Source organism: Aquarana catesbeiana, linkage group LG02 (assembly GCF_042186555.1).
Source record: "Aquarana catesbeiana isolate 2022-GZ linkage group LG02, ASM4218655v1, whole genome shotgun sequence".
In the NCBI taxonomy this organism is placed as follows: Eukaryota; Metazoa; Chordata; class Amphibia; order Anura; family Ranidae; genus Aquarana; species Aquarana catesbeiana.
The window spans coordinates 147661174-147683064 of NC_133325.1; the positions used below are offsets into that span (position 1 = coordinate 147661174).

General features: G+C 35.6%; 3 protein-coding genes and 1 long non-coding RNA gene across 26 annotated transcripts in view; 3 read left to right on the forward strand and 1 right to left on the reverse strand.

The window, feature by feature from the left end:
• Window positions 1-910: 910 nt before the first annotated feature.
• The window catches only part of HOXC4 (homeobox C4), a 152243-nt gene continuing 131262 nt past the window's right edge, over window positions 911-21891 (forward strand). For 4 of the 20 annotated variants that reach the window (XR_012241514.1, XR_012241515.1, XR_012241512.1 and 1 more), the window contains exon 1: window positions 930-1466. The gene's annotated coding sequence lies outside the window, so the exon portion shown is untranslated. Of the gene's footprint in view, window positions 1467-1521; window positions 1941-20582; window positions 20690-21891 lie in introns of those variants that run through there. The other 16 variants (XR_012241526.1, XR_012241531.1, XR_012241510.1 and 13 more) reach the window with 13 other exon arrangements.
• On the reverse strand, window positions 6314-21385 carry LOC141127309 (uncharacterized). Of its 3 annotated transcripts, none has more exons than XR_012241533.1 (4): window positions 21300-21385; window positions 9731-9977; window positions 8217-8439; window positions 6314-6614 (listed from the first exon to the last, which is right to left on the reverse strand). It is a non-coding gene; the product is annotated as an uncharacterized lncRNA (long non-coding RNA). The 3 variants fall into 3 exon arrangements; XR_012241534.1 differs by lacking the exon at window positions 21300-21385 and adding an exon at window positions 19177-19774 and having other exon boundaries at window positions 8217-8818; XR_012241532.1 differs by lacking the exon at window positions 21300-21385 and adding an exon at window positions 19177-19767.
• HOXC6 (homeobox C6) lies at window positions 11017-13395 on the forward strand. 2 transcript variants are annotated; one of them, XM_073613615.1, is made up of 2 exons: window positions 11017-11693; window positions 12261-13395. In XM_073613615.1, the coding sequence occupies exons 1-2, from the start codon at window positions 11294-11296 to the stop codon at window positions 12587-12589; spliced, it is 729 nt and encodes a 242-aa protein (XP_073469716.1). In that variant the 5' UTR covers window positions 11017-11293; the 3' UTR covers window positions 12590-13395. The 2 variants fall into 2 exon arrangements, with proteins under 2 accessions (XP_073469716.1, XP_073469717.1); XM_073613616.1 differs by having other exon boundaries at window positions 12285-13395.
• On the forward strand, window positions 16116-18591 carry HOXC5 (homeobox C5). Its single transcript, XM_073613617.1, has 2 exons — window positions 16116-16757; window positions 17323-18591. The coding sequence occupies exons 1-2, from the start codon at window positions 16274-16276 to the stop codon at window positions 17535-17537; spliced, it is 699 nt and encodes a 232-aa protein (XP_073469718.1). The 5' UTR covers window positions 16116-16273; the 3' UTR covers window positions 17538-18591.

The following is a 21891-nucleotide window of genomic DNA, read 5'->3' on the forward strand; positions in this document are numbered from 1 at the left end:
TGCGCCGCAAATGCAAATGCAAAACACAGACATGTGTGTACATTAGTGTGTGTGTATGTAGACGTACGTATATCAAGGTGTGTGTGTATCTGTGTGTATACACACACATCACACACACTCAAATATATATATATATATATATATATATATATATATATATATATATATATATATATATATATATATATATATATATATATATATATTTATCAAACGTAAAAAAAAAAAAAATATATATATATATATATATATATGTGTGTGTGTGTGTGTGTGTGTGTGTGGTGTGTGTGTGTGTGTGTGTGTGGTGTATGTGTTTATAATGCAAGTGACTCGGATTTTAGAATATTTAGGACAATATAATAATTAGTACAGTTTAATCGCTGTTTCAATTTCAAACCAGCATGGTGGTTTAGGATCCAAAAGGCCTTAATTAAATACATGTAAAACTATCTATCTATCTATCTATCTATCTATCTATCTATCTATCTATCTATCTATCTATCTATCTATCTATCTATCTATCTATCTTTAGCTCTCCCTGTATATATATATATATATATATATATATATATATATATATATATATATATATACATTTTCTTTTATTTATTTATTTTGTAAATACTAAATATATTTTAAATTCTCTTCTACCATTAATAGCAACAAAACTGTACCTGGCAACACCTCAGTGTTATATTCCCACTAACATAACGCTCTCAGGATTCATTTGCATGAGCCCTAATAAGTGTGAAGGGAAAAAATCAAATAATAAAATAATGGATAAATATGGCGTCAAGGAAAGACATTTGCACACGCCACAAAAATGCAGTACATTCTTGGTTGTTTGCAGAAAATTTACAGCTGGGCAATAAAAGTTTACGACTGAATCACAAGTTGGATTGGCCACAGGAAGTCATGTGGACTCTCCATGAACGTGAACTTTTTATTGTGGTTTTCTTATACGCTCTGCTCCTTGTTGTAACAGTCCACCCAGTGCCAGTGTAAGGGGGCTGATCGTATCTGTTTTTTTTTTAAATACTTATATATTTATTATAGATTTAAAAAATAGATATTCTTTTTTTTCTCAGCCCTGTGGAACTGTTGCTAGCTTGGAGGCATTTTGGAAATAATGAATTTACTGCACCTCTTGGTCGCCTCCCCCTTTTCCACCCCTAGGGGCAAAAGGCACTACATTTCCTTTGGAGCAAGCAAAGAATAAGGAAGCGCCGAGTTGTAAATACCTTTTATTATTAGTTTTTTTTTATTCTCCCCAGAGTTCTTTGCTCTAGAAAGCTGAGGATCGGTGTGTTTTGTCCCCACCTTATTTTTTTTTTTTTTTATTATTTATTTTTTTTCCTTGTAATGTTTTCTTGAAGCTCCACACAGCATCACTGGATCAGACAGAGGGAGTGAGAGAGGGAGAGAGAGAAAGGGAGAGAAAAGGGAGAGGGAGAGACACAACATTGGTAAGTGTTCCCTTATTGGCTACATTTTCTAACTAATGATCCATAGCAATGGGTGGTAAAAGAAATGGATACAGGGCACCTTATTGCTTAGACTTATTATAAACGCTAATATTGTGTCATGAGATAGATGCAGTGCCTGGGATAACAAGGCAATTGTGTGCTTGTATTGTGTGTGTGTGTTTGTTGTTACTGATGTGATGTCACTAGCTGGTTTTGTACCGACACTGTTGTGACTGAGGAAATCGCTGCTTGCTGTCACGTCTCTTATATAAAGCTGCTGTGCGAGGTGTTTGGGCCTTGGAAGAAGGATTGTGATGTAATAGAAAAATGGGAAAGAGAAAGAGAGAGAGAGAGAGAGAAATCCGCAAAGGAATTGAGGTCGGAAGCTTGGAAAAAAACATGCAAGATGATGAGTATTAAACGAAAAAAAAAAAAAAACTTTTTTTTTCCTGCTGAAAGATCTGGAGAGCAAGGGTGAGAGCTGAGCATGCGCAGTGAGATCAGATGCCAAATTGTCCTAGAATGGATGCCAAGTTCTGTGTGGGCTTCTTGGTCATTGCATATTGGTTGTGCATGATTCATTTTTCTTTATTGGCAGTTTTTTTGTTGACTGTATGCTCTACCTGTGTGAGAGACCCTAGGTAGCTTTCTAGAAATCACTAACCTGTTTTGTTGTGGTATATAAAGAGAAGCCATGATATCTATCTATCGATATATTTCTATATATCTCTATATATAGATATATAGAAATATATAGAGATATATCTATATATATCTATAGATATTTCTATATACTATAGATATATCTATATATAGATATATATTTATAGATCGATAGATCGATAGATAGATAGATAGATAGATAGATAGATAGATAGATAGATAGATAGATAGATAGATAGATAGATAGTCATTTATGTGTGTGTGTCTGTGTGTATATATCTATACATGTATACATGTGTATATATTACACATACATACTATGTATTACATATAATATATTTTTTCTTCACACGTACATTTTAGGTATATATATGTGTATATATATATGCTGGCTTTGTTTAGATACGAATGCCTTGTCTGTAGCATGAAGAAAAATTATATTCAAATGCATAAATTGTTTTGATTCGATATAAATGTTCGATAAGGCCTTAACGGATTCTCTCTCTCTCTCTCTCTCTCTCTCTCTCTCTCTATATATTAAGCTTGAAACCAAACATTTTGTCTGCATTGTTTGTAATCCCACGTCTTGGGTTTTTGGTCATTTCCTCTATACAATTAAAAAAAAAAAACAGCGTTTCCCCTGGGCTGGGGCTAGAAACACGTATATAGCTTTCATTATCTTGTCGATTAGATTGTCATTGTCAATATCAGATTATTTGTAGAGCTGTTTCCGTTTGTATTTATTCCCCCCCATATTTGCTCCTAAACGCAGATGATGTTTTCCATGGTTTATCCCTCCTTCTAGGCTAGGAAATAATATGTTTAAAATTCCATCCCTGTGTTTTTGATCCTAGTCATATAGCTGCTCTGGCCTGTAAAATGAAATGCTCACATAACGTTTTACACATGTGCTTTGTGCTGCTGTCTGGCTTACAAGAGGCAGGGGATGTGTGTTGGCCCCCTGTATACTGTGTGCTGCTTATCAGTACAATACATACTTTACTTGGAGGTGTTCTATCAAAAGGCTTCATATTGTAGGCCCAGATTCTACATCCGCAGTGTGAGATGAGTGTACCCCCCCCCCCCCCCAGCCATTTCATTTTCAGTAATGTGAGGCCTGTATGTCTGAAATCCCCCAAACATTATTTCAATGTATCGATTTCTTTACTCTGCTCAACCAGGGCCCATCTCTCATAAACCTGCTGCAGACAGAAACATTTTATATCAAGAATGTAATGGTGATTTATACATTGTTCTGAGTTTTGCGAATAAAACTCCATTGAAATAAATTACACGCTTATATCCATAGCACTAGAGGACTGTAAATGAGTATAATAAAGCTGGCCATTTATATTGACGTTTTCCTTTGGCTATGCATTCTCCCACACAATAAACAAACCAATTTATTCATCAGATTTTTTTTTTAATGTCTTCATCCGCCAAACACATGTATGGATGCCTTCTGATAGAACTATAGGTAACTCTTTTTTCACTTGTCTGAACAAAACAAAAACCCCCAAAAGAAGAGGACTGCACGTAACATGAGTGCAGACCTCTGTAAAAGGATTAATTTAGTAAATCTGTGCCAAAATATAGAAACCAATGTAGGTTTGATTACTGCATATAAAAAAACAAGCTACAAGGCTTCACTAGAATAAATTATTTTATAGAATGAATACAACGTCGATTCACTATACAAAAACGCACAGTTCTCTCTACACTAATCAACGTTTCCATGTATGTATAGGTGAAATATATATATATATATATATATATATATATATATATATATATATATATATATATATATATATATATATATATATATATATATATAGATAAATATCTATATATATATCTATATCTATATCTATATCTATATATCTATATAGATATAGATATATATAGATAGATAGATAGATAGATAGATAGATAGATAGATAGATAGATAGATAGATAGATAGATATAGATAGATATAGATATATATATGATTTTTCTCTCACATATACATGGATATGTAGATTGTGAGTGTGTCTATCTATCTATCTATCTATCTATCTATCTATCTATCTATCTATCTATCTATCTATCTATCTATCTATCTCTCTTTCTCTCTCTCTCTCTCTCTATATGTTCTCTTTTCTTCTCACAAATACATGGATAGGTATATTGTGAGTCTGTCTATCTATCTATCTATCTATCTATCTATCTATCTATCTATCTATCTATCTATCTATCTATCTATCTATCTATCTATCTATCTATCTATCGATATATTTATACTGCATATATTTATATATATAGATAGATAGATAGATAGATAGATAGATAGATAGATAGATAGATAGATAGATAGATAGATAGATAATATATATAGAGAGAGATATCTATCTATCTATCTATCTATCTATCTATCTATCTATCTATCTATCTATCTATCTATCTATCTATCTATCTATCTATCTATCGTGCTTACAAGCCTAATTAATTGTGAAATTAGCAAATATTTTGTACTATTTAAGTAGTTTATTTCTTATTATATATCTTCTTCTTACTTATTGAGTTTTTTGGATCTCTCTATCCATCTATCTATCTTATATGTCTATCTCTGTCTGCCTTCCTGTCTGTTAGTCTGCTTATCTATTGGTCTGTCTGGCTGTGTACAGGATTTCACATGTGTTTGTCTGTTGTAAGGGCTAGCTGTATTCTCCACTGCAACACTGGAGAAGTATCTTTTTTTTGATGCTATGCTCAATGATTTACACCACTGTGTTATGCAGTAAAAGGCGGTATGCACAAAGAGAATGTTTAAATTGTCCTGTTCAAATAATGTCGTTTTTATTGTATTTAAGTGCATTCTAGCTGGCATACTGTAAATGTTTTTACAGATAGAAAACACAATTTGGTGTTAAATATTCTTGGTGTCTATGAATATTTTATGCCCTCTCGATGTATTTGTTCATTTTGCTGTTTGAGCCGGCAGTAAAACGCTCAAATGCAAAAATAACAACGTATTTATTGAAGTGAGTGGTAAGTTAATAAGAAAATGAGAGTATTGCCTCGCCTGTTCACTTGCTATATTTATTGGCAAGATTCCCCTGCTTACTTCCTTGCTTAAATCCGGTTATTAAATTTACAGTCGTAGTTCCAAATGTATAAATACAGTAATAACCATAAAAAAGCACACAATGAAAAATAATGACTTCAATGGGATGTTCTTGGCGAAATGTGAATTGCAGGTTTGTGCTTTATTAAAACAGGCAGTCCAGGAACACAAACGTTTAATTGAGGGGTCAAATTGCTATTATCCATAGGGAAAGAAGGAGTCTATTGCTTTAAGGAAGGACTTTTACAGAAAGTGAAATTCCAGGTCATCTGTTCCTATTATTAAGATTGTCCCAGGCATGCTAGGATCACACATGTATTGTTTTATGGGCCTATGCAGCAAGAAGCATGTATCCCTATGTGGCTTGTGGTGAGTCCCATGGCCATCGTTGTTTGTTTGTTTATATACTGCCACCAAGTGACCAAAAGCTGCTAAACCAGCACCTTCCCTCTGCACTGGTCAACATTGCTCTCTGCTGGAATTTTCATCACTGTGAGATTGTATTGGCAGGAATATTTTTTTTGTATGAGTTTTTTGTAATGTGTGAAGTTTAATAAGAAACAGGTGCATAAGGGTGTTTTGCCCCTGTATTTTTCTCTAGAAGCACTTGACTATTTCAGCAAGGAGGGATTGAAAAAGTTGTTTGTAATATGCTTTAGCTGCATATTTTGCTCTGGACATTGCATAAAAGAAGATACATAAAACTGTACTACCTGCACATAAAGAGCAAGACTTTATTTAGAGAGAACATAATATTGCCAGATCACATATGAGTGTGAAATCATTGCAGAAGACATAAAAATGATCTACAGATCGTAAAGTAGCATTTATCCTGTGGTTCGTCCATTCAAAATCATCACACCACAGACCAACACAACAGTGTTATATTAAATAAATCTCTCTTTGGAATCTGATACCAGACAGCTCTAAAACTTGTAAAAGCTATATTAAGCCCCTTTAATGTTAACAGTTGTGCATTTTGAAGTAAGCTTAAGTTAAGGAATCATAACAGCGGTTTATTAATCATTAAATAAAATTATGTAGCAATTCAATAATGAAATGTACACTATGCAGGTACCGGGACTTAAAAAAGTTGCAACAAGTAGGCTTTATTATAGCAAAATGTCACATAATAAGAGTTTAAAAACTATACTTATGTGTCAGTCCCACTATGTTTTGTATACCCCCTTTTTTATTGGAAAATAATAAAAATGATTGGAAAATAGAATCTATAAACATCACTTGTGTTATTTCCGCTAAAAACATTAACACAAATCAATGTGCTGCTAGATATGAGTAGAAAGTTAGTAGCTTTAGAAAAAATTGGAATTCACACATTTCCAGCTCAGCTTCCATCTTCAGATAACAAAATTACTTCCTGCACAGAAAAGAAAAAATAGATATTAATATGCTGGATATTTATATATATATTTTATGATTAATCATATAGCTGATCCAGTTTTCCAACGAACATACAGATTGTTTTATTGTTTAGTTAATAATATTTCCAGCAGATTCGTTAAGATACACCCGTCTACAATGCAGATGGTAAAACCCCATCATAGTATACAAATGGCGGAAAATACATTCAAGTAAACCTAAATAATGTGTCAAAGTTTTTTTTTTGTTTTTTTTTTACAACATGTAGTGTTATTTGGCTGCATGTGCACTTACAGGCGATAACTGTTTACTCCTCAGTTTATTTAATCATCCATGTTTTATTTCAAGGAGAATAAAGTTACGCTTTTAAAACTTTGGCCAAGGTTCAGGAATGAGTCTCATTCTCATGTGTAGTATCAGTAAACATAAGCATTTATTCAGCTATTGAATGGTTACACTTTATATAGTCTTTTTTGTGTCTTTTTTTATGTGTATGTACACGTTTCTGCCTGGTTACTATGTTTGAGTAACATTCAAACATACTCATACGTATTAAAATGAATCTAATTTATGGCTTAACTCTTTTCTTGCCAGTTTAATACAGCAATAGCCCATTGCCTTTTCTACTGTGTGTTTCCCAGATTACTTTCAGGATTAAAGTCGTATAAATTCCAGTGTAGCCCAGGGACACTTAAGAAAATTACATTAAAAAACAGACCGTAGTAAAGATCGATCAAACGTGCAGAATACTTTCTCTAACTATAATCTGGGTCTCCCTATACCCCTGAAAAAAATCACACATCCCCAAATACCCCCCAACTACACAGTGTGACTTTAATAAGACGCTGGCAGGTAATGCACTCGGTCAACGTACTGCAGCTTTAATGAAGGTACTGGGCTAAGCTCAATGCAAGGTCATAAATAAATAAAACGCATGCAGCCAGATGGGCTGTAAATTACAAATATAAATTAAAAAGGTGAAGAGAAAGGTGCTTAGTGTTTTTTTATCCCAGCTATGTGATGTCCAACAATTCAACTCACTATTAATTACACACCAGTGTCTTTCTAACTTCCCATACAAGTTTGAACTGCAAGTCCACGGATTTACAATCTCATTTCATAACGCAAAATGCAAAACAGAAATGGTGTTTATGTTCAAACCGGTATAAATATAGCTCCATATCCTCCACCATTATACCATTTTATGTGTTTATTGCAAGACCAGGAGCCTGAACATCGACTAGATGTCCTATATGTTTATGCTGCGTGTAGGATGTAAATAATTACATTCAGTCGTTAACTCAGCCATAGGAAGACTTTTTATGAAACCAGTTAAGATGAAGGTAAAGTGATGAAATTTACTTTGACACAGGGTACTTTGGCTTCAGAAACTCTGTTTCCTTCTTTTAATTGGGGGAGGATATAGAAAACACGTGTGTTGAGGCAATTATTTCACAGGTTATTTTTCCATCAGATAATCAATCCGTAAATTACATAACTTAGAACAGAGTAATCCATTATTCAATAGTATTAGGAAGATGAAGAGAAAATGCATTGGATTAAAAAATAAGTATGGAGAGATATTAATCGATGTACGTACCTGTAATTCCAGAGATCTCGTTGTTTAGTAGACAATGTTTGCTTAAGAAGACTTACTAGTCTTGAGGGAAGATAGGGAAAGAACTACATGCAGCCATGTCTCCAGTACACTAGGGTGGATTCATAAACATCTGCTCTTTTATATTCTGCTGAGTTTACATAATAGTGCTGGGATTCGATTTTTACAGAGTATACCTCGAAGGCAATTACAACTGCATGCAGAACTGGAATGGAAAACAGTACATACTTTTATAGGGAAAACCATTTTCAAGGTATCCGTGGCATACCACAGTAGCCAATACTGTTAGCAAAATAGACTCAAACAGCAATTTTTTTTTCATGGTTTAAAGCTCTTTTTCCCCCAATTTGCTATGATGAAATTGCCTAAACCATAGTTTCCCTTTGTTGCTTCAAGTTGCATGTGGTAGCCAGTTTTCTACTCCCCATAAATCGACGAGTGCTTTAAGGCTTGCCCTTTGCTTATAGATGTAATAAAACACTTAACTTTCTCTTCTAAGAGAGGCACTATTATAGCCTAGAACTGGCTCGGTGAAATCCTTTAAATACCAAAGTCCTTTCTCCCAAAACAATCCTTGCAGTTTTCTGTAAAAGTTTAACATGAAGGGAAAGAGAAAAAAAAACTTAATTATAAAAAGATTAGAGGAGAGGAGAGAGAAAGAAGAGAGAGAGAGAGAGAGAGAGAAGGAAGAGAGAGAAAGAAAGGGAGAGAGAGAGAGAAAGAAAGAGAGAGTGAGAGATAAGTCCTTATAATATCATAACAAGGGTAAAAGCAGATGGAGCGACTGGGGGCCCACTGGTTTTACTGCAAATCCCCACCATACTGTACAATAAATACGAGATAAGCTGATAAGTGGGCAATGAAATAAGACTCTAAAAAGCAATCAAATGGTTTATAGCTTAGCACTACAATCTTGGGAGGAACATCCAGCTACAAACCACACCATCATGATATAGCAGCAATGATAACATCGATATATTATACTATACAGTGTATATATCTATCCATATAGACACACACACACACATATGGATAGATATATACACTAACACCCACAAATATACAAATATACACACACACTCACAATCACACCCACACACTCACAATCACACACACACACATATATATATATATATATATATATATATATATATATATATATATATATACAATTGTATATACATTGGAAACAGCAAGTGATGTATATGCACACACACATATATAGACTTAAGCGAAAAGGAATGCAGTGAAATAGCTATGTACTTCCTAACATTAAACAACTAGCTGTAGAACATCTGCTTTAGGTGAAAAAAAGGTGCCAGCTGCTGGCAAATTTTGATACTGGGTTAGCAAAGTTCTAACACAGGAAAAGCGACCCTAAACCAAAAGGAATTCTATTTATTAAGACATTTGCCACCCCTTCCACTCACCTTTCTAGAAGAGAATGCACTGAATAACCCCCCCTGCTATAACTACATACATTTTGTTCCACAAACCTTTTCTTGCAGGAGGGTGTCCCAGGCACTGCTTGTCTAATCTCTGCCTCAAATGGTCGTTTTATTTTGCTTAAACTTTATTTTTGAGCTGTTGCCTGCACTCAGGGGACTGTTGGTGTTATACCAGGGCAATAAACGACCCCTTTTCCTCTGTTCTCCTCTTTATGGCTTTACAGCCACCATTTCGCTTTGTTGGTCACAGGAAAAAGATCGTAAAATCCTTCAGCATCCGGGTTTCTCTTCAGCCCTGAAAAAATATTGCTGTTTGTAACTTTCACAAATAGTAGGCATTAGGAATAGCTTGTTACACAAGAAAGTGTTCTAGCAACTGCACTCATTGTCATTGTGCAAGGAATTCAGGGATCTCATTTTTATTTTTAACTACCAATTATGCCCTTTTTATTGTAATTACTATTATTATTAGATCTTTTTTTTTTAAGCTAGGACATAAAGATATCATAGATAGCCACAAGATGACTTTATACATGTGTAGCAATAAACACATTACTATGCTCAGACCCCCTGTCAGTGAAATGTAGCTTTTTTTTATTTCCTGTGATCTCATCAGACCTTCTAGTAGTCTACAAAAGCCACACGGTTTACAGCTTTCTAATTATAAAGCAGCCAAGCAAAGGCAACGGGGGCAAAACATAAAATCTATGGACTAAAAAGGGTCTGAGCAATATAATAATTGTACTTGCCGCATTGTTATACATTACTTCTACCGAGATCATCATTAATAAGTATGTGGGTACAACTGACACATAATAAAAGCTGTGGGCAAAACCTCAAAGAAAAAAAAAGTCCAGGTAAGTACCACTGAGGGTATTTTAATGAATGAGAACCTAAAGGGTGTTCAAATAATATTAAACACTTGTCTTTGATGAAAACGTATTAAAATGAGCATACAAGCAGAAAATTGTATGTTCATGTTTATGTTTGTAAATATATTTGTAAATCCTTTTTATGTTTGTAAATATGTTTTTAAATACCTTGTAATGGCTGGGGAGTGTTATATTGGACGTGACACACACACACACATATATATACACACATATATTTATATATGTATATATCTATATATAGGTGGCTACATGCATATGCAGATCTATTTGATGTATCCAGTGACTCTGCACGCGTGTGTGGGAGTTACATGTCTGCTAAGTTCCCAATGCTTTTGCATACATTAGATTCTATTAAGAAGAACGTGAAATTCTATGGGGATAAAATGTAAATCGGATTTAAACTGCTCCGTTCTCTGGAGACTTTACTCCTAAGTCCCAAAGCTACTTGAAGGATTTTTACCTCCTCCCCAACTAATTTTATATTTCTAATTCTAAGACTTACTTTGAATGTATACTTTCAGCTAGGGAATCAACACAAGCAAAACCAATTTTTTCCTCTCTTGACATCTCGCCTCCTATTGGCTCCAGGCAGGTCAGCTGACTTTGTCATTTTGTCTGTCCTGGAGTGGAGCCGTCCCTATAACAATCTAGTTCAGACTACAAACTGGAGACAGAAATAAATATTAAAGAAATCTTACAGGCAGGTAAAGGAGAAGATATGAATTCCTATTTCACGAACCCCTCTTTATCCTGCCATTTAGCTAGTGGCCAAGAAGTTATACCAAATGTGGCCCTTAATTCAACTGCCTATGACCCTGTTAGGCATTTTTCCACTTATGGAGCAGCGGTTGCTCAAAATAGGATCTACTCTTCACCATTTTACACACCGCAAGATAATGTTGTTTTCAGCTCCAGCCGGGGCCCCTATGAGTATGGATCTAATGCATTTTACCAGGAAAAGGACATGCTTACTAGCTGCAGGCAGAATTCTATGGGACACAATACACAGACTTCAATTGCACAGGATTTTAACAGTGACCAAAACAGAACCAATGTCCAGGAACAGAAAACTAGCATACAGATCTATCCTTGGATGCAGCGCATGAACTCCCATAGTGGTAAGTTTTACAGCTTGAAGATATAAATTAAATAAACTGAACGATCTTTACGATCATCTCCCTAGCAGAACAGGCTCAGTTCCTTTTTTTATGGCCTCATAAAAGCCATAAAGTAGTTCCTTTCACAGTTGCTGTTATAGGCCTTTTATTTGTTAAGTTGTTGCAAGCAAATATGGCTTGTTATGTGCTTTCTAATTAAAAGACGTTGAGAGTTTCAAATATATGTAATAAAGTTCAACGAGGTTTGTTTTTTAGTATTTTTTTTTTTGGGAAGGGGGGTAAAAGTTAAATAAAAATAAATAAAAATATATTACTGTTTTTTTTAATTATTATTATTAGTGTAATGTTAAACTTGTTGTTATGTTGCAAATGCATATGCTCATATGCATTTAAATATTTAGAATTAAAACAAAAAAAGTAACTTTGTTTGTAATGTTTTCTTAGAGAACTTATTAATGGTTAGAGCTATGAGGGTAGTGCATGCAGTGGGTTATAGATGTGTGGGTGGGTGGTGGTACAGACTGGGGGTGCAGGTATTCTCAAGGGTTTCTCACTAATTATTCTCAGTTTGTCTTGTGTCTGAATCCCTAGGGGTGGGCTATGGAACGGACAGAAGGCGAGGTCGTCAGATCTACTCCCGTTATCAAACCTTGGAGCTGGAGAAGGAATTTCACTTCAACCGTTATCTGACCCGACGCAGGAGGATTGAAATCGCCAATGCACTTTGCTTAACAGAGCGTCAGATCAAAATCTGGTTCCAGAACAGGAGGATGAAGTGGAAAAAGGAGAGCAACCTCACCTCCACCCTTACTGGGGGCACTGGGGGTAATGCTGACAGCCTGACCGGGGGGAAAGAGGAGAAGGGAGAAGACACAGAGGAGCAGCCCAAAGAGTGAACATTACCAGCAATCCCTCTACTCCCTACTACTATCCCTCCACCCCCCACCTCAGCTGGCAGAATTCATCTGGATGGGCTGCATTATCGGAAACAAATATAGAAATAGAGAAAATATATATCTTCCCATCTTTTTTTATACAGCCACTTGTGGACTCTATATATATATCTATCTATGAATCCATTGAGGGAATAGACGATCTGCAAAAAAAAAAAAGAAGAAGCTTTTGGCCAGCCTACGTCCACTCTTTAATTTCTTTGGCTTTGAGTCTCTGTGTCATGTTGTCCTCAAACTTTTTAGAACAAAAGACAGTATTCCAAAGTCACACATTTCCTTGTAAACAAACATTGCCTGCGAACAAAGGGAGACTTATCCAGTGACAGACGTTGCCTGTATATGTGTGTGTTTGGGATGGAGCTTGCACACTTCCAATGTGAAGAAATTCATAACCTCCCCAGAAAAAACTCTCATGATCCCTTTTCCCATGGACACCTAAAATATGCCATCCACCCCAGCCCCCCCCCCTCTTCTCCCCCAAAAACTAGCTTGACTGTATTCAAAACGATTCTTTGGATGATCTTCCATATTCCATACTGTGACAGTTACCTTGTGACTCTTATTTTTCATTGTGCCCGTGGTGTCAGTATTTATATTTATGTCAGCACTGCAATGTTCAATATTAGCTCGTAAAATGAAGTTTCCTAGCTGTAGAATAATGGTTACTTTCTCGTGTTCCACTGACTATGTATAAAGATCACGTCCTATGGACAAACTGTTGAGTATTTAATAAAATTGATATTATTTTTACATGGTCGTACGTTTTCATTGCCTGGAAATAGATTCATCCTGTTCTTTTTAGGGTGCACAATGTCAGCAGAGACAAGGCTTTGTGTAGCATGTCATTCTCAGTGATCAGAAAAGGCTCACCCTTCTCTATCAGAGCCTTTGTGCCTCTATTCCATACTACAATAAAGATATATTATGCTGCATTCATGCTAACTTCCGAAACACGTGCATTGTCTGCCTTTAAACATGCGCCCCCCAGCAAACACAAGCCTTTCATAGGGACTTGGGATCTTGGATTTCAAGGAGCAGGTCATTCTGGACCCTATGCGACTCTTCAAAGGTGACCACAATCCACCAGTGCCTTTTTTCCACTGTGTACATGTACACACATCATATAGCTGCAGAAACATCTAATATACAAGGCATAATATAGAATATATAGAGTCCAATCGAGTCATAACAGCCTTAAGATACTGTCACCTTAAACCACCCATGTAAAAATCTTTAGAATCAAAGCCTATCTGATAACTATGTAGCTGCATGTATTGCAATCTATCATAATCATACATAAAAAAACAATTTACAAAAACCTAGTGATACCTAACTTATAGGCAGAAAAAGGTGAGGGGGGGGGGGAATAAACTCCTATTTTTTTTTTTCAGATTAAGCCTTTGATATAAAAGAAAGGCTCCCCTAATAATTATATATAAATACTTTCCAGGTCTAGTCTATAGCAAAAAGAAAAGTGCACGCAGATAATATGCAAATGGTACACTGTACACAATACTTTCCAGATCTAGCCTATAGTAATAAGAAGAGTATGTGTAATTCATATATATACATATATATGTAAATGAAACTCTGTACCCAATACTGTTCAGATTTAACCTATAGTACAAAGAAAAGTACATGTAAATAATATACACATAAATATACATGTAAATGAAACTCTAAACCCCATACTTTTCAGATATAGCCCATAGTAAAAAGAAAAATATGTGTAATTAATACATTTAAATATACATGTAAATTAAACTATGTACCCAATACTGCTCAGATCTAGACTATAGTAACAAGAAAATTACATGTAAATAATATATATAAATATACATGTAACTGAAGCTCTAAGCCCCATACTTTTCAGATCTAGCTTATAGTAAAAAGAAAAGTACGTGTAATTTTTATGTATGATATATACATGTATATAAGACTCTGCCCAATACTGTTCAGATCTAGCCTACAGTATAAAGAAAGGTACATGTAAATAATATATAGATATATAAATATTCATGTAAGTGAAGCTCTAAAGCCCCATACTTTTCAGATCTGGACTACAGTAAAAAGAAAAGTAATATAAATGTAATATACATGTAAATAAACCCAGTACTGTTTGGATCTAACCTACAGTAGAAAGAGAGGTACATGTAAATAATATATATAAATATACGTGTAAGTGAAGCTCTAAACCTCGTACTTTTCTGATATAGTCTAGAGTAATAAGAGAGGTATGTGTAATTAGTATATATAAATATACATGTAAGTGAAATCCACTAAGCCAATATATTCCTATAACAATCCTTGGGGGTATTAGGTTAATTCCACTCTCTTCTGCTATATTAAATTTAGGCTCTGCAGCCATCACAGATAATCCAATTCTGTGCCAGCTGAACTTTTCACCTTGAAATAAATATAATATCTATGGAGAATAGTTTGATCTGTACCTCCAGAAAAATAATAAAAAAATCACCCTCCCATCTCTATGACATTAGCATGTATTTCTAGTGAGGAAAGTGAAGTATGTAAGCCAGACACCACACGTTGAATTTTTTTTTCCACCAAATAAAGTGAGTTTTGTGGACTTTTGTGTTCATTCAAGCGCAACAGAGAACCAGAGACCTGAACTTTCTCTCCAGTGATCAAAAGCACAAATATTTATTGCACACGTATGTTTAGGGGATGCTTTGTTAGATAAGGATCTGCATTTCAACCAGCAGACCAAAAAACAGACTGAACAAAGAAAGACACACAGATCTCTTTAAAACACATGTTTCCCCCCTTATCAGATGCAGTCTGTAATTTGTAAATAGGTATAGAAGGGACTAGTGTAAATATGGAGTATTATTTTAGATCTATAGCCCTACATGATAAGATGGAGCAAATCCCCTTTTGTCACTTTAAATAATGAAGTTTAATGTTCTTCAATTTCCGGTGGGTCCTGTTTGTTAAATATCATAGGGACACATCCAATAAAACAGCCCATGTAGAGGGAGAAAGAAATTATAATGTAAATATAAGTTCTTTTAAAAAATACATAAGTGGATTTTCCGCAAAATCAAGGAGAGGCAAAAAAAAGCGAAATGTCCGCTTGTTTGTGTAAGGCAAAATAACCGATCCTTGGGGAAATTTGTAACCATTAGGTCCCTTGTTCAATGGGTGGTCAACCGCGTTGTAAATAAATTATTGATATAGTTATATTGTTATAAAATCCAGGTTTAGTTTGTCACCCATTGACCTAGCACACCCCAATGGTGGCTCTCGATGCAGCCATATTTAGCAGGCGCTTTACCACCCTACTGGCACCAGGTGACGCTGTGGCCTCATTGTCTTCTTTTTCGACTTGGGGCCTTTAGTTTTTTCTGCCAACATATCAGATACGTTTCACAGGCTTCCATCAATAACCTCCTGGGGTCATCAAGCCAAATTTATGACTGGCCAACAGAGTCACGTGATTCTATTTAAACATCCCATATTTGGGCAGAGCACATAGAATAAAGAAAGAGGATTCCCCAGCTATAAATTCTGCACTTTAGAGAACAAAACCCCTGAACTTCAAAGGGCCACAAATCAAGCCTAATCAAAGGGTGCAAAAAATAACAATAATAATAATAATAATCAGCCATGAGCTCGTACGTAGCCAATTCATTCTATAAGCAGAGTCAAAATGTTCCAGCCTATTCCATGCAAAGTTATGGGAATTATGGATCTGTATCCGAGGTCCCTTCATCCAGGTATTGCTACAGTGGGTTGGATCTGAGCATTACATTCCCATCTCCTGGTTCTTCAAACTCTCTAAACGGTCTGGACATGCCTTCAAACCCCACTACAAACTCTGATCGGCCTTCCTGTAATGTCATGGGCACTTCGGGGCACACACTGGGTAGAGGAGATCAAGGTGCCCTCAGCCCTGGGATTTACAATCAGAAAGCGGGGAGCACTTCGCTGGAGGACAGATCTAAAGGGATTGAGAACATCAAATCAGAGCCGGTACTAACAACTCCACAAGGACAGCAACAACCACAACAGGCACAGCCACAGCAGACGCAGCAGCAGCAGCAACCACCCCAAATATACCCCTGGATGACCAAACTGCACATGAGCCATGGTAAACTTTCACTTCTCGCTTTTGTTTCATAGGGGTTTTTTTTTTTTTTTTGCATTGGTTTTTATAGGCCATACGGGGCAAATAATAAAAAAAACCCGAGGTCGTAAATTTTACGACTTAGGCATCAATTGCTCGTAAAACTGTCCACTAAAAGGCTTACAGGCTATAGACGTCCAAATTTATGACAGCATAATTGGATCATAGGAACAAAACGTGTAGAAAAGACAATAATTCCATTTTTAGGGAGAAGGGAAAAAATGATTTTTTTTACAGGAAAAAAATAATAATATAAACTTGTTTAGTTAATTTTGCTAAGACTTTGCAATTAAAGGCAGGATTTAAAACAGCTTGTTGGTGACCTAAGTATTTGAACTTTATGCTGTACTAAACAATCTAATAAACATGTGCATGTGGATGTATATAAATGCATGCAGACTAGTGTGTATTAGGTCCTGCATGGACAGGCATCGTGTTTTTTTTTTTTTTTTATTATTATTATTTTTTTTAGGCGTTATTACTATAATTATGCTAAATGTATATACCCCTACTGCCTTCTCCTCCTTAGAAACTGATGGCAAGCGTTCCCGGACAAGCTACACTCGGTATCAAACCCTGGAACTTGAGAAAGAATTCCATTTTAACAGATACCTGACACGTCGCAGGCGCATTGAAATAGCCAACAACTTATGTTTAAACGAGAGGCAGATCAAGATTTGGTTCCAAAACCGAAGGATGAAGTGGAAGAAGGATTGTAAAGTCAAAACCAAAGACTCCATTTAAAATGGCGACCTCAAAGGAGTTAGATATTTAAACTTTAGTTTTACTACATCTACTTAAAGAAACTTTTTTTTTGTTTTTTTGCCTTTTGTGTGAAGGGAGGTGGATGGGATCAAGGGAAGGTAAAATAACTACAGGGAATCTGAGTTGATTAACACCTCTAACACAAGACAGGTCCCCCCACCCCACCCCTATATTTTGAAAGCAAAAAAATAGTGTATAGATCTGTATTTTATCCATTATTATTTTGGCTAACGTCAAGGTGTAAAATGTGGAGGAAAAAAAACTGTTTAGGCAGCTCCTTGTATAGTTTACTAGCCCAGGCGTCATTGTACTAACTGTGCAATCTGTCCAGGGTCAAGGAAAGTTCTTTTGGGAAAAAAATGCTAATTGGGACACTAGGCTGAAAAGGGCAGGCAAAGAGTGGCTGTATTATATTGTGCTTATTATAATAGGGGTCATATCTTTGGCAACCAGTTAGATTTGGAAAATATAAACAATAGAAAAAACACAAGTATAAAGTTTAAAGCTGAAACTTTGCCATTTGTTATATAGTATTGTACATACACACATGAGTGTGTAAAATCCACTAAGATGTGTCCATGCACTTGTATAGTCTTAAGAAAAATACGTGTCACACACTACAGCGTGAATTTGTTTTTATGTCTCATTTTAATAGTAGTGTTTATGTTTCCCCCTCTTGGGTCAAATATGTGCCCACCTATCCTTACCCTTTGCCCACACACTATGGTATACTTGGTTATACAGTGTATGTGTGCAAGATTTAGTTTGTCTTCTTTTGGCATTTTGGAAGGGAACAAATCGCCAGAATTATTTTCATGTGTAATTTATTGTGTTTTTTTTACATATTTTTTTTCTTTATTTTGCATTATTAATGCTGAAGTGTATAAAACGATTTGTACTTCATTGTTTAATATAATCATTTTTAGCCAGTTTTATGCGATAATGTAACTCATATATTTATTGGTTTCAGTTTCATATGTGAAAATCATGAATCTTATATTTTGTCATATTGAATAAACTGCAAGTAATATAACAGGTGAACCTGTGGTAACAATTATGTTTTTATTGTATATTACTGGCTAGTGAAAGAGGTTAATACATTTAGTAGTGTATAAAGATAACCTTATATATTAGCATATATGTAACAGGATCGTATGTAAAATATCTGTAAAGTAAGATATCTTGGACCAAAATAAGGAACCAGGCTTAAAACCTAACTGCAAATTAACTGATATGTATATATAAGAAAATATGCCCTGCAGTTTCACTAAATCAATATATATATATATATATATATATATATATATATATATATATATATATACACTACCCCAGCAGTCTTCATTTTTTCACTAACAAATATGTTTAATGCTGGCCATACATTATTCAATTTTCCTTTAGATTTACCAAAACCACATAGTATGAGGTCAAACACTTTCGATTTGTATACAATCAGGCAGGCATGTGTACTACATAGTTGAAGGTAAATCTAAAGGAAATTGAATACAAAAATGGCACAATGTATGGCCAGCTTAAATGCTACATAAATATACATATAACCAAAAGCCTAAAAATAAGTATATGCCAAATGAAAAATAGTCTAAAATAAATGACGTACCTGTTTATTCCAGTACAGAAACTTCTTATGGGTTGACTCAAAACAGTATGATGTCTCTAGAAGTAAGGCTAAAAAGCTAAAAAAACCCACACATGGTCAAACTGGTGTGAATTTTCTTTACCCCAAGAACTGCTAAAGAAAGTCTGGAGAAGATGGTCCGATTCTGTTATCTGTAAATCTGGCCAGTGAACTATTTACAGTAGGGACAAATGCTTTGAATAAGTTGAGCACCATAAAACTTTATGGCACTTCCTTTACACGTTAAGACAAAAGAGGTTCTTCCTGATATTGAAAGCTTAAAACCCTTTGAAGATACGTCCTAGGGCTGAACTTTTTTTTTTTTTTTACTTTAATCACACATTGTTGAAAATAATAGTGTACATTTGATGGTTTGCCTGTAATTAGCTTTGCTGTGGTTTTGGTTTTGAAAACGTTGTCAGGTATAGATTATTTGTCAGGTTGGGTTTCTTGATGGTTTTGATATATGAGTGCCACCTTCATCTGCACAACGTCCCCTGTCATTGTGATGACGTCATCTTCCCAATACCCAAGACTCTTCATTTATCCAAGCCCCCAAAAATGTAAGTTTAGGACGTGACTCCTATCAACAATAGTAATACACACAATTCGGCTCATTGACATACTCTATACAATGTCAAGAGCGTGCACCTCGCCACACATGTCAGGGTAAATAGCCTGAACATTGAACCAAATTTTGGAGACCCCCTGAAGCTTAAAACTAGGGAACTTTTGTAGCTGAATGTGGCTCCAAGATTACAACTCCTCCTCACTCTACCTGCTAATATAAGCTAGGCCGTGTCCATCCAAACATTTTGAGTCAAAACACCTAGACAACACATTCAAGCCAAATTATTCTTACTTAAATATGTGATCAGGTACACTTGCCAAAAGAGCTGACATCAGTGGGCAGCTGGAGCTGAATAATAACGCAATTCCACCGGTCTATCCTATATGCCTGACTCATCTTCCAGAAAAGAAAGTCTAAAAATGGAAGGGAAAAAAGGCCACTTACCTTTCCTGTAAAAACTGTGACCTCTATATTAGAAAGGTTACCTAGGCAAAGGCTTAATAAAATGATAAGTCCACGTCTTTGTGAGACATTGCATTTAGTTTAAGAGAGAACATTAGTGCAAATACTTCTGGCTTCTATTCTATGTGAATTTAGTAGTTTAAAAGTTTTTTGAAAGGTTATTTATGTGGATGGCCATAAGGAAAGACCCTGAATGGTTCTTCTGGAGCACGTGATGTCATTAAAGTAAGTTTTATGGTTTGGGGGAGCTGACAAAGCTACAATGTATTTACATCATATATAATCTTAACTGTCCACCATCGCAGCTGCTGGGTCTCTTTAATGCTAGGACAGTGGGACAAGGCGTTTAGTGTGGATTACGTCGCCTTGTGAAAGCTGAGAATGAGGGTTCACCAGCCAAAACCACCCCAGGCTAATGGAGGGAGCTCTTTGCCTTTCTCTTAGAACTATATAAGATTTAAGGTAACGTTTCCGATTCGTATCGTGACTATTTTTTTTATTAGTGTTTTGCATTTTTAGGGTTCAACAGTAGTTCTCCTGTAAGGTTAATCTAACGTTCATTTAGTGGATCCCAGGTATAGCTTAGCTTGCCCAGCTGGTCTTGGTCTCATATATATAGATTTATTATTTTTAGTAGAAAATGTTTCAAGATATGAATGAATATATAACCTTGGTAGGTGTTCTGTGCTTGAGGCAGTAGACAAGGGAGTGCCTACAAGGTGACTTAGCTTCTATTCAGCCACACTGACATGTATAGAGGAGCATGTAGTCAAAGTTTGTAGGCTTGAAGAAAGTCAATGGTATAGAAGTGCATACGCAATGTCTGCAAACGTTTATCATGGGATGTCTGTGCATTTAACTCATGCGAGCTCATAGCTCTCCCTGCCCGGGGTGAAGGGGCTGATTGACAGCAGAAGACCTGGGCAACAACTTTTTGCAACAACCTCCCTGGGGTTACACCAAATCCCACTTAAAGGAGCATGCATGCACCCATAAAAAAATCATTTTCTGCCTTGTGTTAATAGTATTCCAGGAGCCCAATGTTTCATGCAATCTAGTCACGATCTCTTACCATGTGTAACAGCTACTCAACTCCTTCTTCCCCCAAAGTCATTAGGAGTCCTTCAGGTGAGCTCAGAGTTGTGTGCAGAGCTCAACAAACGGGTTTTCCTTTTTGAAGCTAGTGTTGTAAATACTTTGGATATTTTCAGCATGGTTTCAGGCCAAATGTACATCAAAGGATGTATAGAACAGACAAAGAGCACACATATGTGTTACAGAACGCTTGGGATATATGGGGCTGATATAGAAAGATAGATAGATAGATAGATAGATAGATAGATAGATAGATAGACAGACACAACCAGGCAGATCTCTCATTTGTTGGGGGATTTGACTTTTATGTTCATATTTGTACCTCATACAAACACTCTGTATAGATTAGCAGGCACAATTATTTACTAAAACTGGAAAGTGCAAAACCTGGTGCAGCTCTGCATAGAAACCAATCAGCTTCCAGGTTTTGTTTTGTCAAAGGTTAATTGAACAAGCTGAACATTATACAATTCTCCTTTAGACTTACCAAAACCATTTAATATGAGGTCAAACCTAAACACTTTCAATTTATATGCTGTCAGGCAGACCCTTGCACTACACAGTTGAAG

Coding starts and splice junctions, on each gene's coding strand:
- HOXC6 (XM_073613615.1), top strand. CDS start 11,294: ATGAATTCCTATTTCACGAACCCCTCTTTATCCTGCCATTTAGCTAGT. Junction 11,694..12,260: donor GCGCATGAACTCCCATAGTG/GTAAGTTTTACA, acceptor AATTATTCTCAG/TTTGTCTTGTGTCTGAATCC.
- HOXC5 (XM_073613617.1), top strand. CDS start 16,274: ATGAGCTCGTACGTAGCCAATTCATTCTATAAGCAGAGTCAAAATGTT. Junction 16,758..17,322: donor CAAACTGCACATGAGCCATG/GTAAACTTTCAC, acceptor TCTCCTCCTTAG/AAACTGATGGCAAGCGTTCC.